The sequence below is a fragment of the Cydia fagiglandana genome, chromosome Z, assembly GCF_963556715.1.
Source record: "Cydia fagiglandana chromosome Z, ilCydFagi1.1, whole genome shotgun sequence".
NCBI classification, from domain to species: domain Eukaryota; kingdom Metazoa; phylum Arthropoda; class Insecta; order Lepidoptera; family Tortricidae; genus Cydia; species Cydia fagiglandana.
Window position 1 is genome coordinate 22,507,732 of NC_085959.1, and position 18,259 is coordinate 22,525,990.

The 18,259-nt window shown below is 36.6% G+C and overlaps 2 protein-coding genes across 3 annotated transcripts in view; one reads left to right on the forward strand and one right to left on the reverse strand.

Moving 5' to 3' along the window:
• LOC134678374 (protein furry) overlaps positions 1–18,259 on the reverse strand; it is a 108,450-nt gene that overhangs the window by 57,125 nt on the left and 33,066 nt on the right. The window lies entirely within an intron of this gene.
• Positions 75–14,756, forward strand: LOC134678375 (thyrotropin-releasing hormone receptor). The gene is made up of 3 exons (XM_063536927.1): positions 75–1,077; positions 10,746–10,968; positions 14,494–14,756. Exons 1-3 carry the CDS (start codon positions 187–189, stop codon positions 14,676–14,678), a joined length of 1,299 nt encoding a protein of 432 aa, XP_063392997.1. The 5' UTR covers positions 75–186; the 3' UTR covers positions 14,679–14,756.

The following is an 18,259-nucleotide window of genomic DNA, read 5'->3' on the forward strand; positions in this document are numbered from 1 at the left end:
TAAATTCATTTTATGAGTTACGAGTAGTCATAATTTGACCGTACTAAAAATAAAATCATAATAAATAATAGTTCTTAAAGTTCGTTCAAAGCGGTGGGCATATGAATGGAAAAGTAAGGCAGCGGCGGCCGCTGAAAACGCCGCGACAGTCGCCGCCGGAGAGGCGCGGCGCGAGCACGCCGCGCCATGTCCGACCTCTCGCCGAGGTTCGAGGGCGCCGATTTGTTCAACTACTCTACTGCCGCGGATTCTAATTATTCGACCTACGTTAATGAGACATTCTTTGATTTCATCGCGCATCAAGTTGCATCCGCCTTGAATGTTTACTACACACCCTTACTAGTCTCTTTAGGGACAATCGGAAACTTGGTTTCAGTATATGTTTTCTACAGTAGTAAGTTGAGATTGCAGTCCACAAGCCAATATTTGTCAGCCTTGGCTATCTCGGATACGGTGTTCTTATTCCAACTAATGATGCCATGGCTCGGTGCCGTTAAACTTACCGGTCTGTTTTACACGCAAGGCTTCTGCCAGATATTTATTTACTTTTCCTACGTTACATGTGACCTGAGCGCATGGCTGGTGGTAGCATTCACAGTGGAGCGGTTCGTGGCGGTGCTGTACCCACTGCGCCGCAATGCCATCTGCACCGTGGCGCGAGCTCGCCACATCATCAGCACAATAGTTGCGTCGGCGCTGCTCCTGAATGTGCCCGTTCTCAGATTCGCAGCGCCGGTCAACAACGACTGCAGTATAGACGTACAATACCTTGTCCATGCAGCCAGATTTAATTTGTTGGATACAGCCGTATCGTTCACGGTGCCGCTCGGAGTAATAATAGTTTTGAACGTTTGGATAATGGTCGGAGTGTACCGGCTAGAGCGCACCCGCCACCACCTCATGAAAACGGAACAGCCTGGGCCCGTGCCGGGCCAGCGCACGCGACCTTCGCGGCTGCAGCAATGCCCACGATCCCAGCAACGAGTCACAAGGATGTTACTCATTGTCTCTTCAGTTTTCGTCGTACTTAACATGCCTGCCTACACCATGCGCGTTGTAGCTTATGCATACAACATGGTGAGTATTTTCGAACATTGGTTTCTGTAATAATTAGCATTTTAAGTGCAAGTGCTTTTCTTACAAGACAACACGCAATGCAAAGAAAATATATTGTTGGCAAAGCGATTGTTACTGAATTACAGGAATATACCAGTTAAATGCGTTTGTTAGTTGTTTATTCTACCGAACATACACTTAGGTGCAAAACTGTCCCAATAGTAGCATCTTAGTAGAATGTGGAGAAGTGGATGTCGATCGAGGAGAGAGGCACATGATTAATACATACCAGTACTATTTAAAATTTCCTACAAATCAGCCTTACATATGAATAACATATATGATATACTTAGAATTTACGGTTATTTTGTAATTTAGAATCGAAAAGTAGAAAAAAACACATTTTTTATTTTTTCGAATATTTCTAGTTCCTCTTATGGAAACTCCAAATAGGGAACCATACATAATTAAGAAATTCTGCCTATTAAGGGATTTTTTTTACTTTTGCTTTCGGAGACTTTCGGTGAGCTTAACTTGTCTTAAATGTTTGCTGATGCCCATATGTTCAAGTATTTTTAAACAGTTTACTGCCACATTGAACTTTGTTTAGATTTCATACCTACCTACCATTCCGTATATAGGTATACGGAATGGTAACGTTAGGATGTAATATCGGGAGAAAGCGATGACGCATTTGCTACCACAATATTGTTTTAATAGAAAGTTTTATTTCAGGTAACACGGAAATGTGTACACCCATATCAAGCGACAATTTAATATGCCTTAAAGAAATATAAATACTTACTTTGGTACTAGAAACTAAAATAAAAGTTGAACGTAGCTCAATATAGCGCCATTTGGAGAAAGGATCTTTGACGATAGTTTCTTAATACATATCTGGGGGCACAGTAGTGCCCCCGCCAAGATGAGCAAAGCGAAGCGCAAGGGCACTACCTACCTTTCCTCGAAGCTCGTGATCGTTTTTTGAACCCTCATAACTTGGGTTTGGATTATACGAGATAAACAAAATTCTCGGGATATGATGTCAATAGCGAAACTGCCTTGCCACATATTTTGACTAAGGAGTAGAGTTTACAAAGTTAGGATTTGTAGAGTTAGAAGCTTGGCTCTACGAGAGATCTGATAACTTTTTGACAGTGCGACCTTATGGTTTCGTCTTGGCAACATTTTACATGAAAGTGTTTTTGGTGGTTATATAATTTCTATTTCCACAATGATAATATTCATTGTGTCTAAGTGCAAGTATACTTCATTATTTCTAAGTCCTGAAATTGCAATAATAAAATACTTAACAAAACTATTAGATTAATTAATTTGTCGTAATGATTTCTAGAATTCGGAAGTTTCTGAAAATCTTACAAGTACTAGGGTAGTTAAGTTAGGTTAGTCAAGGTGTTATTTCATTCAGGAGTAGTCTTCCGATCTAACCGTCCATCAAGGGCTCCAGGCAAGGCTCTAGAGAGGCTATATATAAGGCCTATTTAGATTATGCTAGGCTAGGGCCTTTTTAGGCAGGCGTGTCTCACTCCGCGATTTCGTCGCTTTGCTATAGGTAGCTAAAAGTACATCCGTTCGACCCCAATTTTGGGGTTTGCCGTAAGCCGCGCGTGGCGCTGTCGCCACCTAGCGGCCATATCTGCCCTGATCGTAACAGACGCGTTTTGTTAGAGAGTGAGTCTTCTGTACCTAGTACTATTATTTATTCTGTGCTTTAGGTGAATTTCGAGAACAAGTAATAACAGATATCTAATCGCTGACGTTGTGATGTCTTAGCTTTGCAAAAAATGGTGGAGAAGAAGAGGTGCCAGAGGCCCTGGGCTAAGTTTCCGCTCAGCACAGATACATTTTTTTACGGAGTGTAATGTTGCCCTGCAAATTATATATGTTATGTTCTAGCACGTTGGGAGCCTGTTTGTGGCACCTGATACTAATTAAATGTTACCGAATTACTTTTTATGGGCACGGGCAAGAAACTGTCAACAATCAAATTTTAGAAGTAAGTACCTACGCAATTTACTACATCCCTACATCAAAGAAGCGATCAATACCTTTAAACGATCAGTATGAACAGTAGATACGTAAAAAACCGGAACATAAAAAAGGTACGCGTTTTCACTGTGGAAAATATTTCGTCGGAATGTGTCGATATTGGCATGGATCTCATGGATCAATCAGACCACTATCTTACATATAAATATTTAAGGTGCAGTGAGTTGAAGTCCTCCGAACGCAGCACGCTGAGCACTGAACGGATATCATTTTTAGGGTTCCGTACCCAAAGGGTAAAACGGGACCCTATTACTAAGACTTCGCTGTCCGTCCGTCTGTCCGTCTGTCTGTCACCAGGCTGTATCTCACGAACCGTGATAGCTAGACAGTTGAAATTTTCACAGATGATGTATTTCTGTTGCCGCTATAACAACAAATACTAAAAACAGAATAAAATAAAGATTTAAGTGGGGCTCCCATACAGCAAACGTGATTTTTTACCAAAGTTAAGCAACGTCGGGCGTGGTCAGTACTTGGATGGGTGACCGTTTTCTTTTTGCATTTTTTTCCGTCTATTTTTTTTGCTTTATGGTACGGAACCCTTCGTGCGCGAGTCCGACTCGCACTTGCCCGGTTTTTATTAAACTCATACCATTAGTATTTTTTAACAAAAATAAGTAATCAATGAGTTCGATCATAATCATAATTAACATTATGCATTTTTAGAAGCAATTTCCATGTTAATAGATTTTGTGTAAAAATAGTAAAAAAAATGTAATGGTTCGTTTTAGACCTATGTTCGTATTTTTTTCTATCGAGCTACATGTTGTTCAATCAAGTTTCGAATCGATGAAGTTGCCTCCTCATGGTTATGGCCTCAAGATTGCTACCTATTCATATTTTTGGCAACCGTATTACGATCTAAAAATGCGTCACGATTTTTCAAAAACTCAGCTGGTTTCAAACCCTCGGCACATTAAGTCTGAATAATTGTTTGACCTTCTTCTTTTGCCTTGTCATTCTCGTCCCTTATGTAGGGTTGATAAATATCTTTACTTAATTAAAGTTATGTTATACACATAAAAAGGAGCAGAAAGTTAGCCAGTTCGTTAAAATCTAAAAGGAAGTTTATAACTCGAACTTTCCATTTTATTTAATGTGTCAAAGGGTTGGCAGTCATTACACTTTCCTTATTAAAACGATAACGGAGGATAAAACTTTGCGTCTGAAATTCAGCGTGAGAAGTAGTTATCACAGAATACAGTATTTAAAATTGAATGAATAATCTTTACATAAACTAACATTACGTTATATAAAACACTTTAATAGTTTTAGTCGTTTTAGGTGTTTCCCTTTGTTCTAATAATCAAGATAGAAAAGTTTAACCTTATACAATCAAAATCAACTTTGTCATGTTCGTCTGTCGGTCCGTCACTTACCTTCGTGGTCGTTAGTGTTGGCAAGCTGCAATCTGGCATGAATTTATAAATAAAAATAAATTATACATAGAACAAAAACCTTCTACACGTAAAGTATAGTTTTATTTTCAACCTATGGTGTATGGGGTGTCGCTGGGTAGGTCTTTCAAAACAAATGGAGTCTTCAACAATATTTTTTTTATCGGGAAGTGGTTCAGATTGAGAAATATTAAATATGTAGTAAAAAGCGCAGCGAAAGTACTCCCTTATGCTTGTTATGTGTGAGAATTGCGGCGGAAGGGTAACTACGGAACCCTACACTGAGCATCGCCTGACATGCTCTTGGCCGGTTTTTCACAGTAAAAAGCTAAACTAATGCATTTATTAGACAGCATTTTGTCGTGGATTTAGGAAATCATGTCGTTTGATGGCAATACTTTTACAGATAATTAATATGAAAATCTAGTGTTATAATCAAAACTACAAATTAGTCTAATTAGTCCGTAAAGGCATTCAGTAAAAGGGATGGCGGCTCAGAGTAGGTACGGAGTGCTGATAGATAATGTAATCAAAGATAGGGGTGAGTATTATGAGTTCACCGGTAAACCAAGACGTACCCTTGGGAACTGGGAAGTTGTTAATTATTTTATCCTAATGGGCGAACATAAAAGCAAATGCCTCATTCGGGAAATACTAAATAGATAACTATGTATAATAGGCTAAGTATAACCTTAGAAAGAGTATAACGGTAGCTTTGTTTAAAGGCCGACATAATTTCAGTTACTTCATTGTGACACAATTGTTTACTTAGTTAAGTAATTATGTACTATTCAACGGAATACGAGTATGTAGTGCGATGTACGTGTTTATGCAGAACCAGTGTCTTAGGTCTCATTGACAGTGGACACCCACAGATGGGAGTGAATGGGTCATTTATTTTATTTATCGTATGGCATGCTAAAGTTCGTTTTCTTTTAGCATTAGAAAGAAGGTAAGCGATCTTGACATGTCTTTGATTGAAAAACGCTGTTTTAATAAAATCAGTAACGATTACTTATGAAAGCAGAAGATTATAAATGATCGTATTAGATTCATTTATAATCAGATTCATTTGATTCATAATTGTTACATAATTGCCGTGACTTATTTTTAAAATACGTGTGTCCTCGGCACAATACATCAGCATTTCGTGGCAGTTTCAAGTACTCTGCCACGAAATGCTGGAACAATATACCACCACCTATACGCAATTCATCATCTGTTCATACATTTAAAATTAAGTACAAAAAACACATTCTGAATTTACAAAAAATGTTATAAAATTAAATGCCGATGCTACATCTCTCATGATTATCATTGTAGTACTTTTTAAAAAAATTTGTAAAATTGTTTTTGCTATTCTTAACGACGGTGTGATAGTTTGTCCAGCGCTTCAGTAAAGGTAATGCTGTAAAAATGTGGCTATATAATCATCTCTGTTCCCACAAGTTCCTGTTTATGAAAGAATTGTAATTCTGTTTTATGCATCCAGCCATTATTATTTTATTTTATGCATTTCTTTTTGGTATTGTTTAATTTATTATTTTTATAAGTTCAAGGGTCCACTGAAAATCAGCTTCGTTGCACTAAGTGCTCCGACACATGCTGAGTGGTATCCTCTTTGAAACAACCAATTACACTAACCTATGTAACATGTTTGTCTGTATTAATTTTAAGATGTGTTGTTTCAAATAAATTATTTTCTATTCTATTCTATTCTATTATTCAATTAAAAGCACATGAAGATTGTTTAAACTTATTTCTAATGTAAAAAAAAACGAACTATACAATGCAATGCAGTGGATCATGCATTAGACGTAAATACTTTGGGACATACAAAGCGAAAAAACATTTATTTATTTAAACTTCATTGCACAAAAGAAAAGGTGCGTTGGGGCAAGATTTAAGGAATTTTTGATGAGATGAGCAGAGTTGCATTGGAACCACCGTAAAACAAAATACAAATAATTGTGTTGAAAAATGGTATATTAGGGGGTACGGTACCAGTGAGAAAAAAATACCTTCTAAAAATAACTTTCAACAAAAAAGAGCGAGTGAAGTTGGATTGGTGGCGGGATAAGATAAGACCGATAAGGCCGTGTATATGAATGTGGTACGTTATTAATGATCGGTAATGGATTGGTTTTCGAACGTTATTAACTCAACATTGACTCTCGTGTGAGAACCTTCATAAGATAAAGGAGAAAAAAAGATTTAGCTTTTGTATTTACCAGTAGATACTGTTATCCCGGGTATGAAGTGCCTTATTCATTTGACATAAGATACTTTTTGATTTAAAAAAACACATAGGTATCTTCATCTTAACTCGTGAAGTTTAGGGTAGTTACGAAGAACAAGGGAATATACACGTCGATTTCAAACAGACGACCGGTGTATGTATACTCATAGTTGTAGCTATTTCTAAGAAAAGAGATAGCTATAACTACGACGCCCAACCCTAATCCTTAAATCATTTTCAGAGAACAATTCATCGGATTCCGCCCTTCGGTCCGAAACCCAATTTTGGATGAATAGATTCTGTGATAGTACAATACCAAAGCGATGACAACCTGGCCGCTATGATGAATTTCACAAAAAACTGAAATCGGAAAGATTTAAAACCGACGTTCAAGGCCAGGTTTAGAACGGCAATACCTACACTAAAACACATAACATTTTCTATAATCCACTGAAGACACGTAACGGATTTTGATAAAAAACATGTGTGAGAAATACTGCTAGAAGACCTGCTTTCAAATAAACACTATTTATTTAACGGGTCACCAATTTAATAAGGGTGGTATTCCACCTGTCCAATATATTTGTCCAATGTGTATTTTGTCTCACATTTTGCTTAATGAGAGCGTGAGACTTAATGACATTGGACAGATGGAATACCACCCTAAGACACATCAACTTTTTCCAATCAGAAAGGTTTTTCAAATCCAGATCAAATTCGTAACCAGTTGTTACAATCTTATCAATATCAATAAACCTAAGGATCTGAGTGTAAAGCATTTACTTGTTTCCTTGAGTCCTTCCATCGAAAATATTATACTATAAAGACATTTAAAAAAAAAATACGCAAGGAATGTCAATGCGAGAACGTCTGCGGCCCTTTTTATATTAAGCTTTCATCCCTCGTTTCCTGCGTACCTTAGGGATACTCTTTAAGTAGGTATCTTTTAGTTTTATTTCAGTTGTGTAAATTAAATAATAGGTAAGGTACTTGGTCTAAACACTATAATATGTAGAATTATTGGGCTTCAGTCAGTGGGGCGGCACTCCTCCTTTCGGACATTCTCGGCTAGGTTCGGCTCAGCATTGCTCCGAGTAATTATTAGGGTTGGCACAACTTGACGTCCCTTTGCGTGCACGCCCACAGATAAGACAATGACTTGAATTTCGACAACCGGTTTTGTAGGAAGTGTGATTTCTGTACGGTAGTACTACATATTATTTATTCTGTGTTTCAGTCTATTTCATGTGATATCTAAACCAAGTTTTCCACGGTAGCTAAAGTACAGTCTCAACAATAGTACTCGTAATAACAAGAATCCTTATTTCTCCAGCTTACAAAAAGTACTTACTACCTGAAACTGTTTTGTGCATTATTATGTACGCTTTGAGTACGCGTCTTATACTCTTAATGGCATGCACATTAAACATGTCATATCATAAATATGGGATGCTTCATTAATTATTCATTATTCTACATTTCACAAAATTACCCTTACCTAATAATTATCATAGGGTCGCTCGCGAAATTGACATAGATTCTAATATGAATGAAGTTACGTTCATAATTATTAATTAACTTTCCAAAGCATAGTTAACAATTCTCAGTAAACTCAGTATTATGTATTTAGGGTGCCTCTGACGTTTGTGGATTAAATAGAAAGATCTCCTCCTGTGGAATTACTTCCGGTCAATATAACATTTAATAACTCTATAATTTTATACCCAAACAAAAATTAAAGGGCCACTCTCTAATGAGTTAAAACTGTTTACGTACTTACTGTATGACTTTAATTGTTCAGCCATTTAGTTTTTACTTTACATTGGATATTTTATACCGTTAAGTACTCTCAACAAAATTCGCTTGAACCTTAGATGGATCAACAAAAACAGTCTGTGACCGTATCTTCCTCCTAAAAATGAGAATCATAATATGACGATTCCACGTAAAGTTGCAACATAAGCACAAAATTCACAGGATTTTTATATAAAGATATATGGACGCGACAAGTAAAAGCCATCGTTTGGTTGTTGCCTCATTAAAGCTGCAGCTTTTAGAGTATCCCGCGGACTTTAAGACACAGGTCGTTTTCAGAATAATTATTTAAGTTTTGACTTAATTTGACAAACCTTTGGTTTAAATATCGAATTGCATGCCGATCATTTAACAGCAACTTCTTACGGCAACACGCTTACAACTTCTCATTGCTAGACCTTAAACGTTGCAAATTAGGGTCACAAAATATCAGTTAGTTGTGTCACTAAGGTACAACCATCACGATGCTGCCATCTTGGAGGAGCGAGCATATTAACTGTAAAATCGCCGGAGGCTCTAAAGTATATATCCAATTTTATGATTACGACGTATGGGTTAGACAGCTGCTAGGAGTACGATAAATATGAAACCCTTTATGCAATAAAGTTTAAATGCTACTTTTAATATTAAGTACTTATTTTTGTTATAGGTACTATTGAAAACTTCAGAAGTCGAAATTCAGAATATAGGATTGAGTGTGGGAGCGCCAATATCGCATGGGTAGAGCGAGAAGCTACAATAGAAAGTTATAAAAGTTTATACTCATGTTACTTTTCCTCGAAATCATTAGTGCTGTTTTCAAATATCAATTCTAAAACATAGGTACAATTAATTATTGCTTATCCTTTTGTTACAAATACGTAGGTATCTATGTTAAATATAATATCATTGTAGGTGGGCAGGTGCTACGTGACAAAATATACCTACACCGTAAATCATTAAAAATATTAGGTATAACTCTTTTCGCGAAATAATTACAATTCTCTTTATTAAGCCAAAAATGAGCGCGGCAAAACAAATATACGCACCTAACCAACATAACGAAGCACAATAGCAATGGGCGGAATGCTTGTGCGGGGATTAATTTCTCATCAACGACCAGGTGATGTGTGATATATCGATTCATTCATCGTCTACAACAAAGAGCAACAATGTTACCTTTTTGGAGCGCTCTCACATTAGGCGTTATACTTAATATCGCGACCACAACGCTGTACCAGCTGATGCCTCCACATAAATAATGCGGTTTCTATGGATGACGTCACGTCCAATGAAACACTATTTACGTTAGGCTACTCTGGTCTAAATATACCTAGTAAACGAGTAGGTACCTATATCATTTTAAGTCGTGCGATGAGATCGCCTAACCTCGTAAGACCCAGCATATAAAGTTTTCATATTTTTAATTTGAACCTTATTCTATAAGTTAATTGGAGCGAATTTTCATTTGTTTTAAAAAGAAATGCTACTTTATTTGGTTCATGAAAGGTTCAAAATGGATTGCACGATTATGTACATGGTAATGTACATTTAGTCTCAGGAGGCTAAAGTGAGAACGGTCGAAGAAGACGACGTTTATCGTAAAGTAGATACCTATCAATGCAGCAGGTATATCAATAAAATTTCAACATAGAAAAAGTGTTAAATGGTTATAACTTTTGATTATAAATATCCGCCGCAAAGGGTAAAACGAGCGACTATTACGAAGATGTTTTACGAGGATGTAGGCGTAAACTGTCAGTATGTAGGGGAGACCGAGGTGAGTTGTAGCAGAGGAGAGTTGTGACATCGTGGATTTTTTGGAATCTTTTAACTAAAAACAAGGTCGCAATAGCGCGCGTTGATTACACACCTAATAATAAGTTATTTAAAATTACTATTTTCTAAGTACGAATTCGTTCATAAAAGTTAAAGATTTTATATAAGGCTCAAGTTTTTTTTAAGGCTTTAACCTTAAAAAAAGGCTTGAGCTCTTAAAAGGGCTATAATTTTTGAAATGGTCTATAGCTTTTTTAAAATTTCTAGGTCTGAAACCTATTTTATTAAGCCAACTCTAAAGAGAACTCGAGAGCTTTCTGGCTAAAAGGCTCGAGTCCTTAGGAGCACTAAGCATGATACGATTACGCCTACCTACCTATAGAGCTCATGAATTTCTGTTTTGTAAACAGAGCCTCGACGAATACAACGGGCGCTACGCGGCGGTGACGCAGTTGGCGAATATGTTCTTCAACACCAACTTCGGCATCAACTTCATCCTGTACTGCCTGAGCGGGCAGAACTTCAGGCGGGCGCTGCGTCAGACCATCCCCTGGCTGAGGAACAGAGCACGCCGCGGGGTGGCCGTCCGTCGCGCAACGTCCTTCCACCCAGCCAGAGCCAGCAGTGTCTCAAGTGAGTACTAATCAAGGTGGATCTGTCTCTCTGGTGGATATTGTTTACTTTTTGTGTCATCTTAGCTAACTTTGTAACATATACCTACCTAAGCAGCGAACTTTATTTTGTGCCTCTATATATTATTTAAGTAGGGGATTTCTACCTAAAGATATATCAATACAAGAATGATTATATATATATATATATCCGCTAACTTTAAATATTATTTACTTATATACATATATATATATCATCAACCTTTTGTTGATTTTAATAAAGGTAGGTTTTAGCCGCCTACATATCTTTAGGTAAAAATACCCTACTTAAAAATAGCTTTGTCGATAATTTCGTTACGTTCTTATTAGTTCTTCTTAATTTAAATAAAATATCGTCTATAATTTATTAATGTCTGGAAATGGCCGTAGGTTGAACACGAACAAACTTACTATGGTTTCAGTCGTATTTTTAACTTTAAGTCCTTGATAAGTTTGTACCTTAAAGTTAAACATAACAATACATATCTTTAACAAGCAATTTGCGGTTAGTGCCTTTGAAAAAAAAAAATTACTTTTTTTCATGTGTACCTATGCATAATGTCGGCTGAATCGGAATTCAGGAATGGGTCGAATTTAGCTTCCAAGATTTGACCCACACATAGGTGTACATACTAACAGGGCAAGTTAAATAAACGCTTTTAAAAAGGGGTCAATTTCGGAATGAGTGAGAGAGAATGTAAAGAATTCCGAAGGAAATTAATGCCTGGGCTAGTCTGCAAAAATACTGTAAGAGGTCTATCACGTATTTTATATTACTGATAATTACAGCACGTAGCCATGGCACCGCATTCCTACTGTAAATAACATAAACCCTCCTTACTTCACAGATACGAGTGTAAAGATTTACGTAAGACCTACATTAACGAAGAGTTATTACTTTCCCGCAGGCTGTGTCTACCGATTCATTCAACACACCGCAATGAGACGTACAAACTGTAATTGCGTTTAAACATAGCGCAAATATCCATGCCATCACAAAAAAATTGCATCTACATAATTTCTATTACAAGCATCAACCTTTATCCCTAATCATCATCCTCGCGTTTGTCCCGGATTTTCGCCACTAGTCTACTCGACTAACTGAGAACGGTGAAAAATAGAGATAATTCCCCCGTTACGTGAGTACGGCGTAAGAGATGCTTCACGCGAATTAATTCCCCCGTTATTCCTTCGTTTGATGGCCTAAGTGGCATTATCACTACAATTTAAAGTAGATGCTTACTTAATAACAATGGTGTAACAATAGGCGCAAGGGATATTGTAAGAAGCTCCGAGTAATCTCATATAAGTACCGGAAAGCCGTGAGAGGTCGGGATTGATCATCTATAATATTTGCCATAAATAGCCTTCGAGATGGAATTCGCGGAGAACACTCAATTTAAAATTGCGTATAAGCTCAACCTTTTGAACGAGATTAAATGCATGTTATATGATATGAATATTGTATGGTATGTTCCTTATATTCGTTTTAATAGGTCAGACAGTAGCCGCAGCCTAAGGCAGTAATAAACCGATGCTTTATCTTTGAACCCATTCTCGCGGCTTCGCTGGAACGGAATACATTTTTCGCATCTTCACGATTGCTTACATTGACGGTGCGTGAAACTCAATCAATCAAATAAACAAACTCAATTTCACGTTCATATTTCGCACAGTATAATAAGATAAAGCTCTCATCTTATCTTATTCAAAACCTTTAAACATCTAGGTAGCATGTACTTATAGATTCTGTACTGTTAAAAACTGGTCTTCATAGATATAGAAATATGCATACAAAGTGATCCATTTTTGGAGTGCATTTATGTTTATCAAGGGAACCTATTCGATTCGGGACTGGTCATGTTGCGGCAACGATATGCCTTTTTGTTTCATATCAAAAAATACTATAGTAGACGTTTATCGGCCATGCCACGAACTGTCCAATACTCCAAATAGGCTCAGTAATTTTATCGCTACGAACACAAACATACCTACATACATAAGTGTATCTACGAGTAAGATGCACATAGACTCCTAAAACACTACCCTTCTGGTACAAACCCACAAACTTAAAAAGAAACAATAAGTAATGGCAAACTTATCTAAAGTTTTGCCAAACGGCGGTAGGTGTCAGATGTTTACACATTCATAGAATTTGTAATAACTTCTGCTATGGGTTGCCTTCGATAGTCTTTTGTTTATTTATAATCCCAGCTACACATTTTCCCGTATTTGGCCGAACATTTATGTTGCATCTCTTTCATTTATATGGTAATTTAAAAAGACATAGAATTATAAGGGCCGGTACAGACACACTGCAACCCGACTGCAACTTATATGGGGCACGCCGACGTTGCAGTGGGGTTGCAGTTCGTCTGTATCGGCCCTAATATGACAAAAAACCACGTACCTAGTAAACGGCTTTCACAACGGAACTTCAACTAAACAAGATATAAGTAGCAAAACTTTATTGCTACATTATAATCGTGTTAATGACCCGCCGATAAAATGATACGAGTATTAATACGGATAGGTAAAGGTGTGCACCTTACGGTTACGCTTCGGAAAGTCCAATACTTAAGCGGATAGAGGGGTCGCAAAACACGATTTAATTCCCGATCGTTAGTCTTGCGTTGAAGGCACATAAAATAAAACGTCCTCTTTACACTCCCATTGCCGGTGTCGTCAAAAAACGCTCGTTTTACTCCTATATGTGTATAATAACTTAAACAAACTAGGCGGCTTATCTGTATTCCAATTTCTATAAATATTTAGTAGCCTGATAACTATAAATAATATAATCCTTATACTACTATGATTTTCTTAATGAACTTTCCACTAATTAATAACATAAATTAACATAATAGGATTGAAATCTGGACAAAATTAAATGTTGTATTAAATAAAAATATCATGGTATTTTTTTAAACAATTTCCATGTTTTTAGGGTTCTGTTTCTCAAAAGGAAAAAACGGAACCCTTATAGGATTACTCTGTCGTCCGTCCGCCGTCCGTCTGTCTGTCTGTAAAGACCCTTATATCGGGAACGCGTAGCGGTATCGAGTTAAAACAAAACCATATATATACTCAGGTCAATAGTCCCTTAAAGCAGTGAATAAATCAAATTTCTAAATTAAATAAAGTAAAAAAAATATATACGGCCAATTATGCCACACAAGACGTATATTTTGACACTCTCAAGGGAATCAAAATTCATAGGCCACTGCCGTCGAATCTAGAACTATGAAATTTGATAATATGTATAGTAAAATTCATAATAGGCTTAAATAACAAGATCGCAGCAACTAACATAAGCTAAAAGCTAGGGATATATGCACATATGTGATAGTCAGATCTGTCTGGCGGACAAATCTGTCAATATACTGGAATTACTGGAGTTAGTCACGGATGTGTTTGTCGGATATATGTCCGCGGCACACCTGCACCAGACAGACCTGATCGGACACATTTGAAGGTACCCCTTGCTAAACGTTCAAATTGCCAACAGCATCGTACGTGAGCAACTTCACGGAGGCGACAAGCAACTACGGCGTGTCGTCGGTGACGCCGGGCGTGCGCCGCCGCCGCCGCGACACCTTCATCACGCGCTGGACCTTTGACAACAGCCGCCGCCGCGCTCCGGCCCCCGAACTCGAGATGAAAGTATTCACGCCCAACTATACGACCACTTAATACGAGTAAGTGAAATGATCTCTAATTGAGGTAACCGATCTAAAGCGTCACATCCTTATGCCAATAAATGACTCTATTGCTGCGAACTGAGATAGGTTTCAACTAATGGGGCGGTATCGACCACCGCAATTTTTTTCTTAGAATCTTAATAAACTTTTAGGAACGTTATAAAGAGCTACGAGGGTTCAGAAAGTTGGTAGGTGCTCCGGCTCTACTCATACGTGTTGGCTATTATTTATACCATTATAATAGAGCTTTTAATACTCATTAAAGCGATGTAAAATTATTTAATAAAAAGCATTCTTTTTTTAAATATTTTTTATGTCGACGTGTCGAACGTAACGACCAAACGAAACAAACGGAACCCTTATATATAGATACGGTCACTTATGCGGCAAAAACGTAAATTTCGACACTTTTAAGGGAATCAAAATTTCTAGGGTACTTCCCGTTAATCTAGAACTATGAAATTTAGCAAGTAATATCAATATGGTCTTACCTTACATTACACACACAGGGAAAAATCTGAAAACCATCAAACTGTATAAAATAATAATATTATTGTTAAATTTCTACGGAACCGTCGGTAAGCGAGCCGTCTCACACTTGTCCGGTGTTTTGGTATAAATAATATTGCAACCGCGTGAGTAGACCCGGAGCAGCTAACAATTTACAATCCGGCCTTCGTATCTTAGTACTTTGTATATAGTTATTAGCCCATTAGGTTAAATAAATGTTAATTTAAGTAATATTATATCCCTACATCAGTATACATTTAATTAAATATGAGTCGCTTAACTTTAAACTCGGGTAAATCCATCTGTCAGATTATGCTATTTTGGTATTAAGAAAAGGTAATAGGGTAGATATTCGATGAGAGTGTCGAATGGATTTACCCGAGTTTGAAGTTAAGCGACACATATAAGGTAACATATATAAGTAAATAAAGAGCTTTCTTAGTATTTTGTAAATATTCGGTGTAAATATGAGGTAAATGAATGTTAATTTATGCAATAGTTATATCAGTTAGTTAACTATATTTTAAGTGACAAATTTATAAAATACATGAACTAGTCACCACATAAAACAGATTTATGATTATTGATTAGACTTATATTGTTCTTGATAAAATGTCAGAATGTATGTTACTGCATAATTTTTAAGCTTTTGCATATTTTGAAGTACAAATTAAACAAAACAAGATGGGCCTAATGAAGAATGTAGGCGTAATTTAAGGCTCGTGGCTTAGAAAATGGAACGTATATACGCGCCCCACTGAAGATAAAAAGTCACATTCACATGATGAGTTCGCGTTTTAGATTATAACATTTATAATGTTTTTGAATTTTGTTTCCTACCTGCGTCTATTTAGGAGACCAACTCTGACATATAATTAAACCGGCCAGCCGGCTAAGCGCGTCACGAACGGAAATTAACAACAGTGTATGTATACAGTGTTGGCCGAAAGTTAATGCAAATTGAAAATGCTGGCCATTAACCATTATACATTGAATCGTAAACTGTAATCGTCCGTTACGGTTTAAGGTTCAATTTATAATGGTTAATTGCCAACATTTTCAATTCGCATTAACTTTCGGCCAACACTGAATGTATATACATATATCCTACATACAAAAATGCGGATCATTACAAAACGTCTGTCTTAAGAGAGCAATTATTAGGCGTTTTTTAAATAGCCGGTTTATTCTATTATATTAAAAGTGTTGTATGTTTTTTTTAAATTCAAATGACGTTTATTAAAAGCCTACAACACAGGCACTGCATCATAAAACGTTTACGAAGAGCATGAGGTCACCACACCACATACAAGTGCAATTTTACTTGTAAAATGCTACAATTCAGCGGCACAACCAAGTTAGACACATTTAACACCATTTTATACTATGTTACACCCCAAATCATTCTCTTATTTATATTGATTCATAGTTTACACGAGTACTGAGCCTCTACCATCAGTTGGCTGAGTATTTTTCACTTACTTTCAGTGAATAAACGTGCCTTATGTCACGATTTACGTTTCTTTACGGTCTTATGTGCCTAACTTCACTCCACTCCATGCGATACTGTCCCTTTCTAACTATACTAAAAAAAAGAGCAATTATTATTATTTTCTCAAACATGCAATGAAATATTGATGTTATGTTCCTTATAATAGGCTGCGAAGTATGACGTTTCAGGTGCGGCTAGGACAAAAGGTATTTAATGGAATTTCATACAATCCTTGCAGGCCTAGGCCGGCAAAGTCCTCTTTTTTAATTTTCATTTCACAGATATTTGTGACCCAGCATCGTGGCATTCATCCATAAAAAAAAAAACTAGAGGCAGTATTGGCTTTATGGTTCGTAATGACACTGCCACTACGCCTATAAAAAAAAAAACAAAAAACAATGTTTGCTATAATTTGCAGTTTTATTTGTATAAAATCAACATGAACTTAATAAATAATACATTATTAACCAAATTTAATAATTTTAAATTATAAATTTATAGACGGTCAAGCAAATCTTGTCAGTAGAAAAAGGCGCGAAATTCAAATTTTCTATGAGACGATCTCCCTTCGCGTCTACATTTTTCAAATTTGCCGCCTTTTTCTACTGACAAGATCTGCTTGACCAAGTATAACTACACAAATAAAAACATTTAAAATATTTCATCTAAACGTTAGCGGTAAAAAGGTCTACTCAAACACGCGTAGTTTTAATTTTTTAATTGTTATGGAGGTAAAGTTGAAAAATTTTCATTCTGTTTTATTGGATTTATGGTGCGTTGTTGATTTTTTTACTTTACTATGAGTTCCGACGAAATAATGAAATTAATTGTAATCGTAGGTGTTGGAATTGGCAGCGTAAGCAGAATTGATTTTAAATAACTTGCTGCCTCTGCCGCCAAGTCAAAGACGAAGTATGTATATGGTTGCTTAATGCTTATGGCAATTTTATTATTTGAGAAACTAAGAAAAATGGCTTACAGTTTATTAGAAACAGTTTTGTGGCATATATTAAATTAATGTAACTACAAATTCGTCAACACTGTGGAAATTATACTTATTTACTCCATGCATAAAGCAACGATGTATGTGAAACATGATATCAACATGAAAGGCTATGTAAACTTATGTGACGAAAACGACAGTCAGACGGATACAAGGCGAAAAAATCAAAGATACATGAAAATATACGGGTAGTAAAAATACACGACTCGTGTAAAACATACGCTTGATAATGATATAGGTAGGTTTCGTGTTGGTTATATTTTGGGTGTAGTTTACTTTTAGTTTTTTCTATATATAATACTTGGGTTTCGTGGATTTTTGATTTTATTTATTTCATTGCATGTTTGAGAAAAGCACTATACATACCTCGGCGGGAAATGGGGTTGCCCGCGCTCAGACCTATCCGGCCTCGCTTCGCTCGGCCGTCTATATGTCTTCGGCCGGCAACCCCTTTCGTCCCGGCCTCTGTAGTAATGTACTATTAATTAGTACGAGTAAACGGTAAATTACCTATCCAAAGTAAATTACGTTCACGATAGCGTTTATGTCAATGCCAAACTGATGGCAG

Bases quoted from the DNA above. Each gene is read 5' to 3' on its own strand.
- LOC134678375 (XM_063536927.1), top strand. From the start codon at position 187: ATGTCCGACCTCTCGCCGAGGTTCGAGGGCGCCGATTTGTTCAACTAC. The intron at 1,078-10,745 runs GTGAGTATTTTC...TTTTGTAAACAG, and splicing joins TAGCTTATGCATACAACATG to AGCCTCGACGAATACAACGG. The intron at 10,969-14,493 runs GTGAGTACTAAT...AATTGCCAACAG, and splicing joins CAGAGCCAGCAGTGTCTCAA to CATCGTACGTGAGCAACTTC.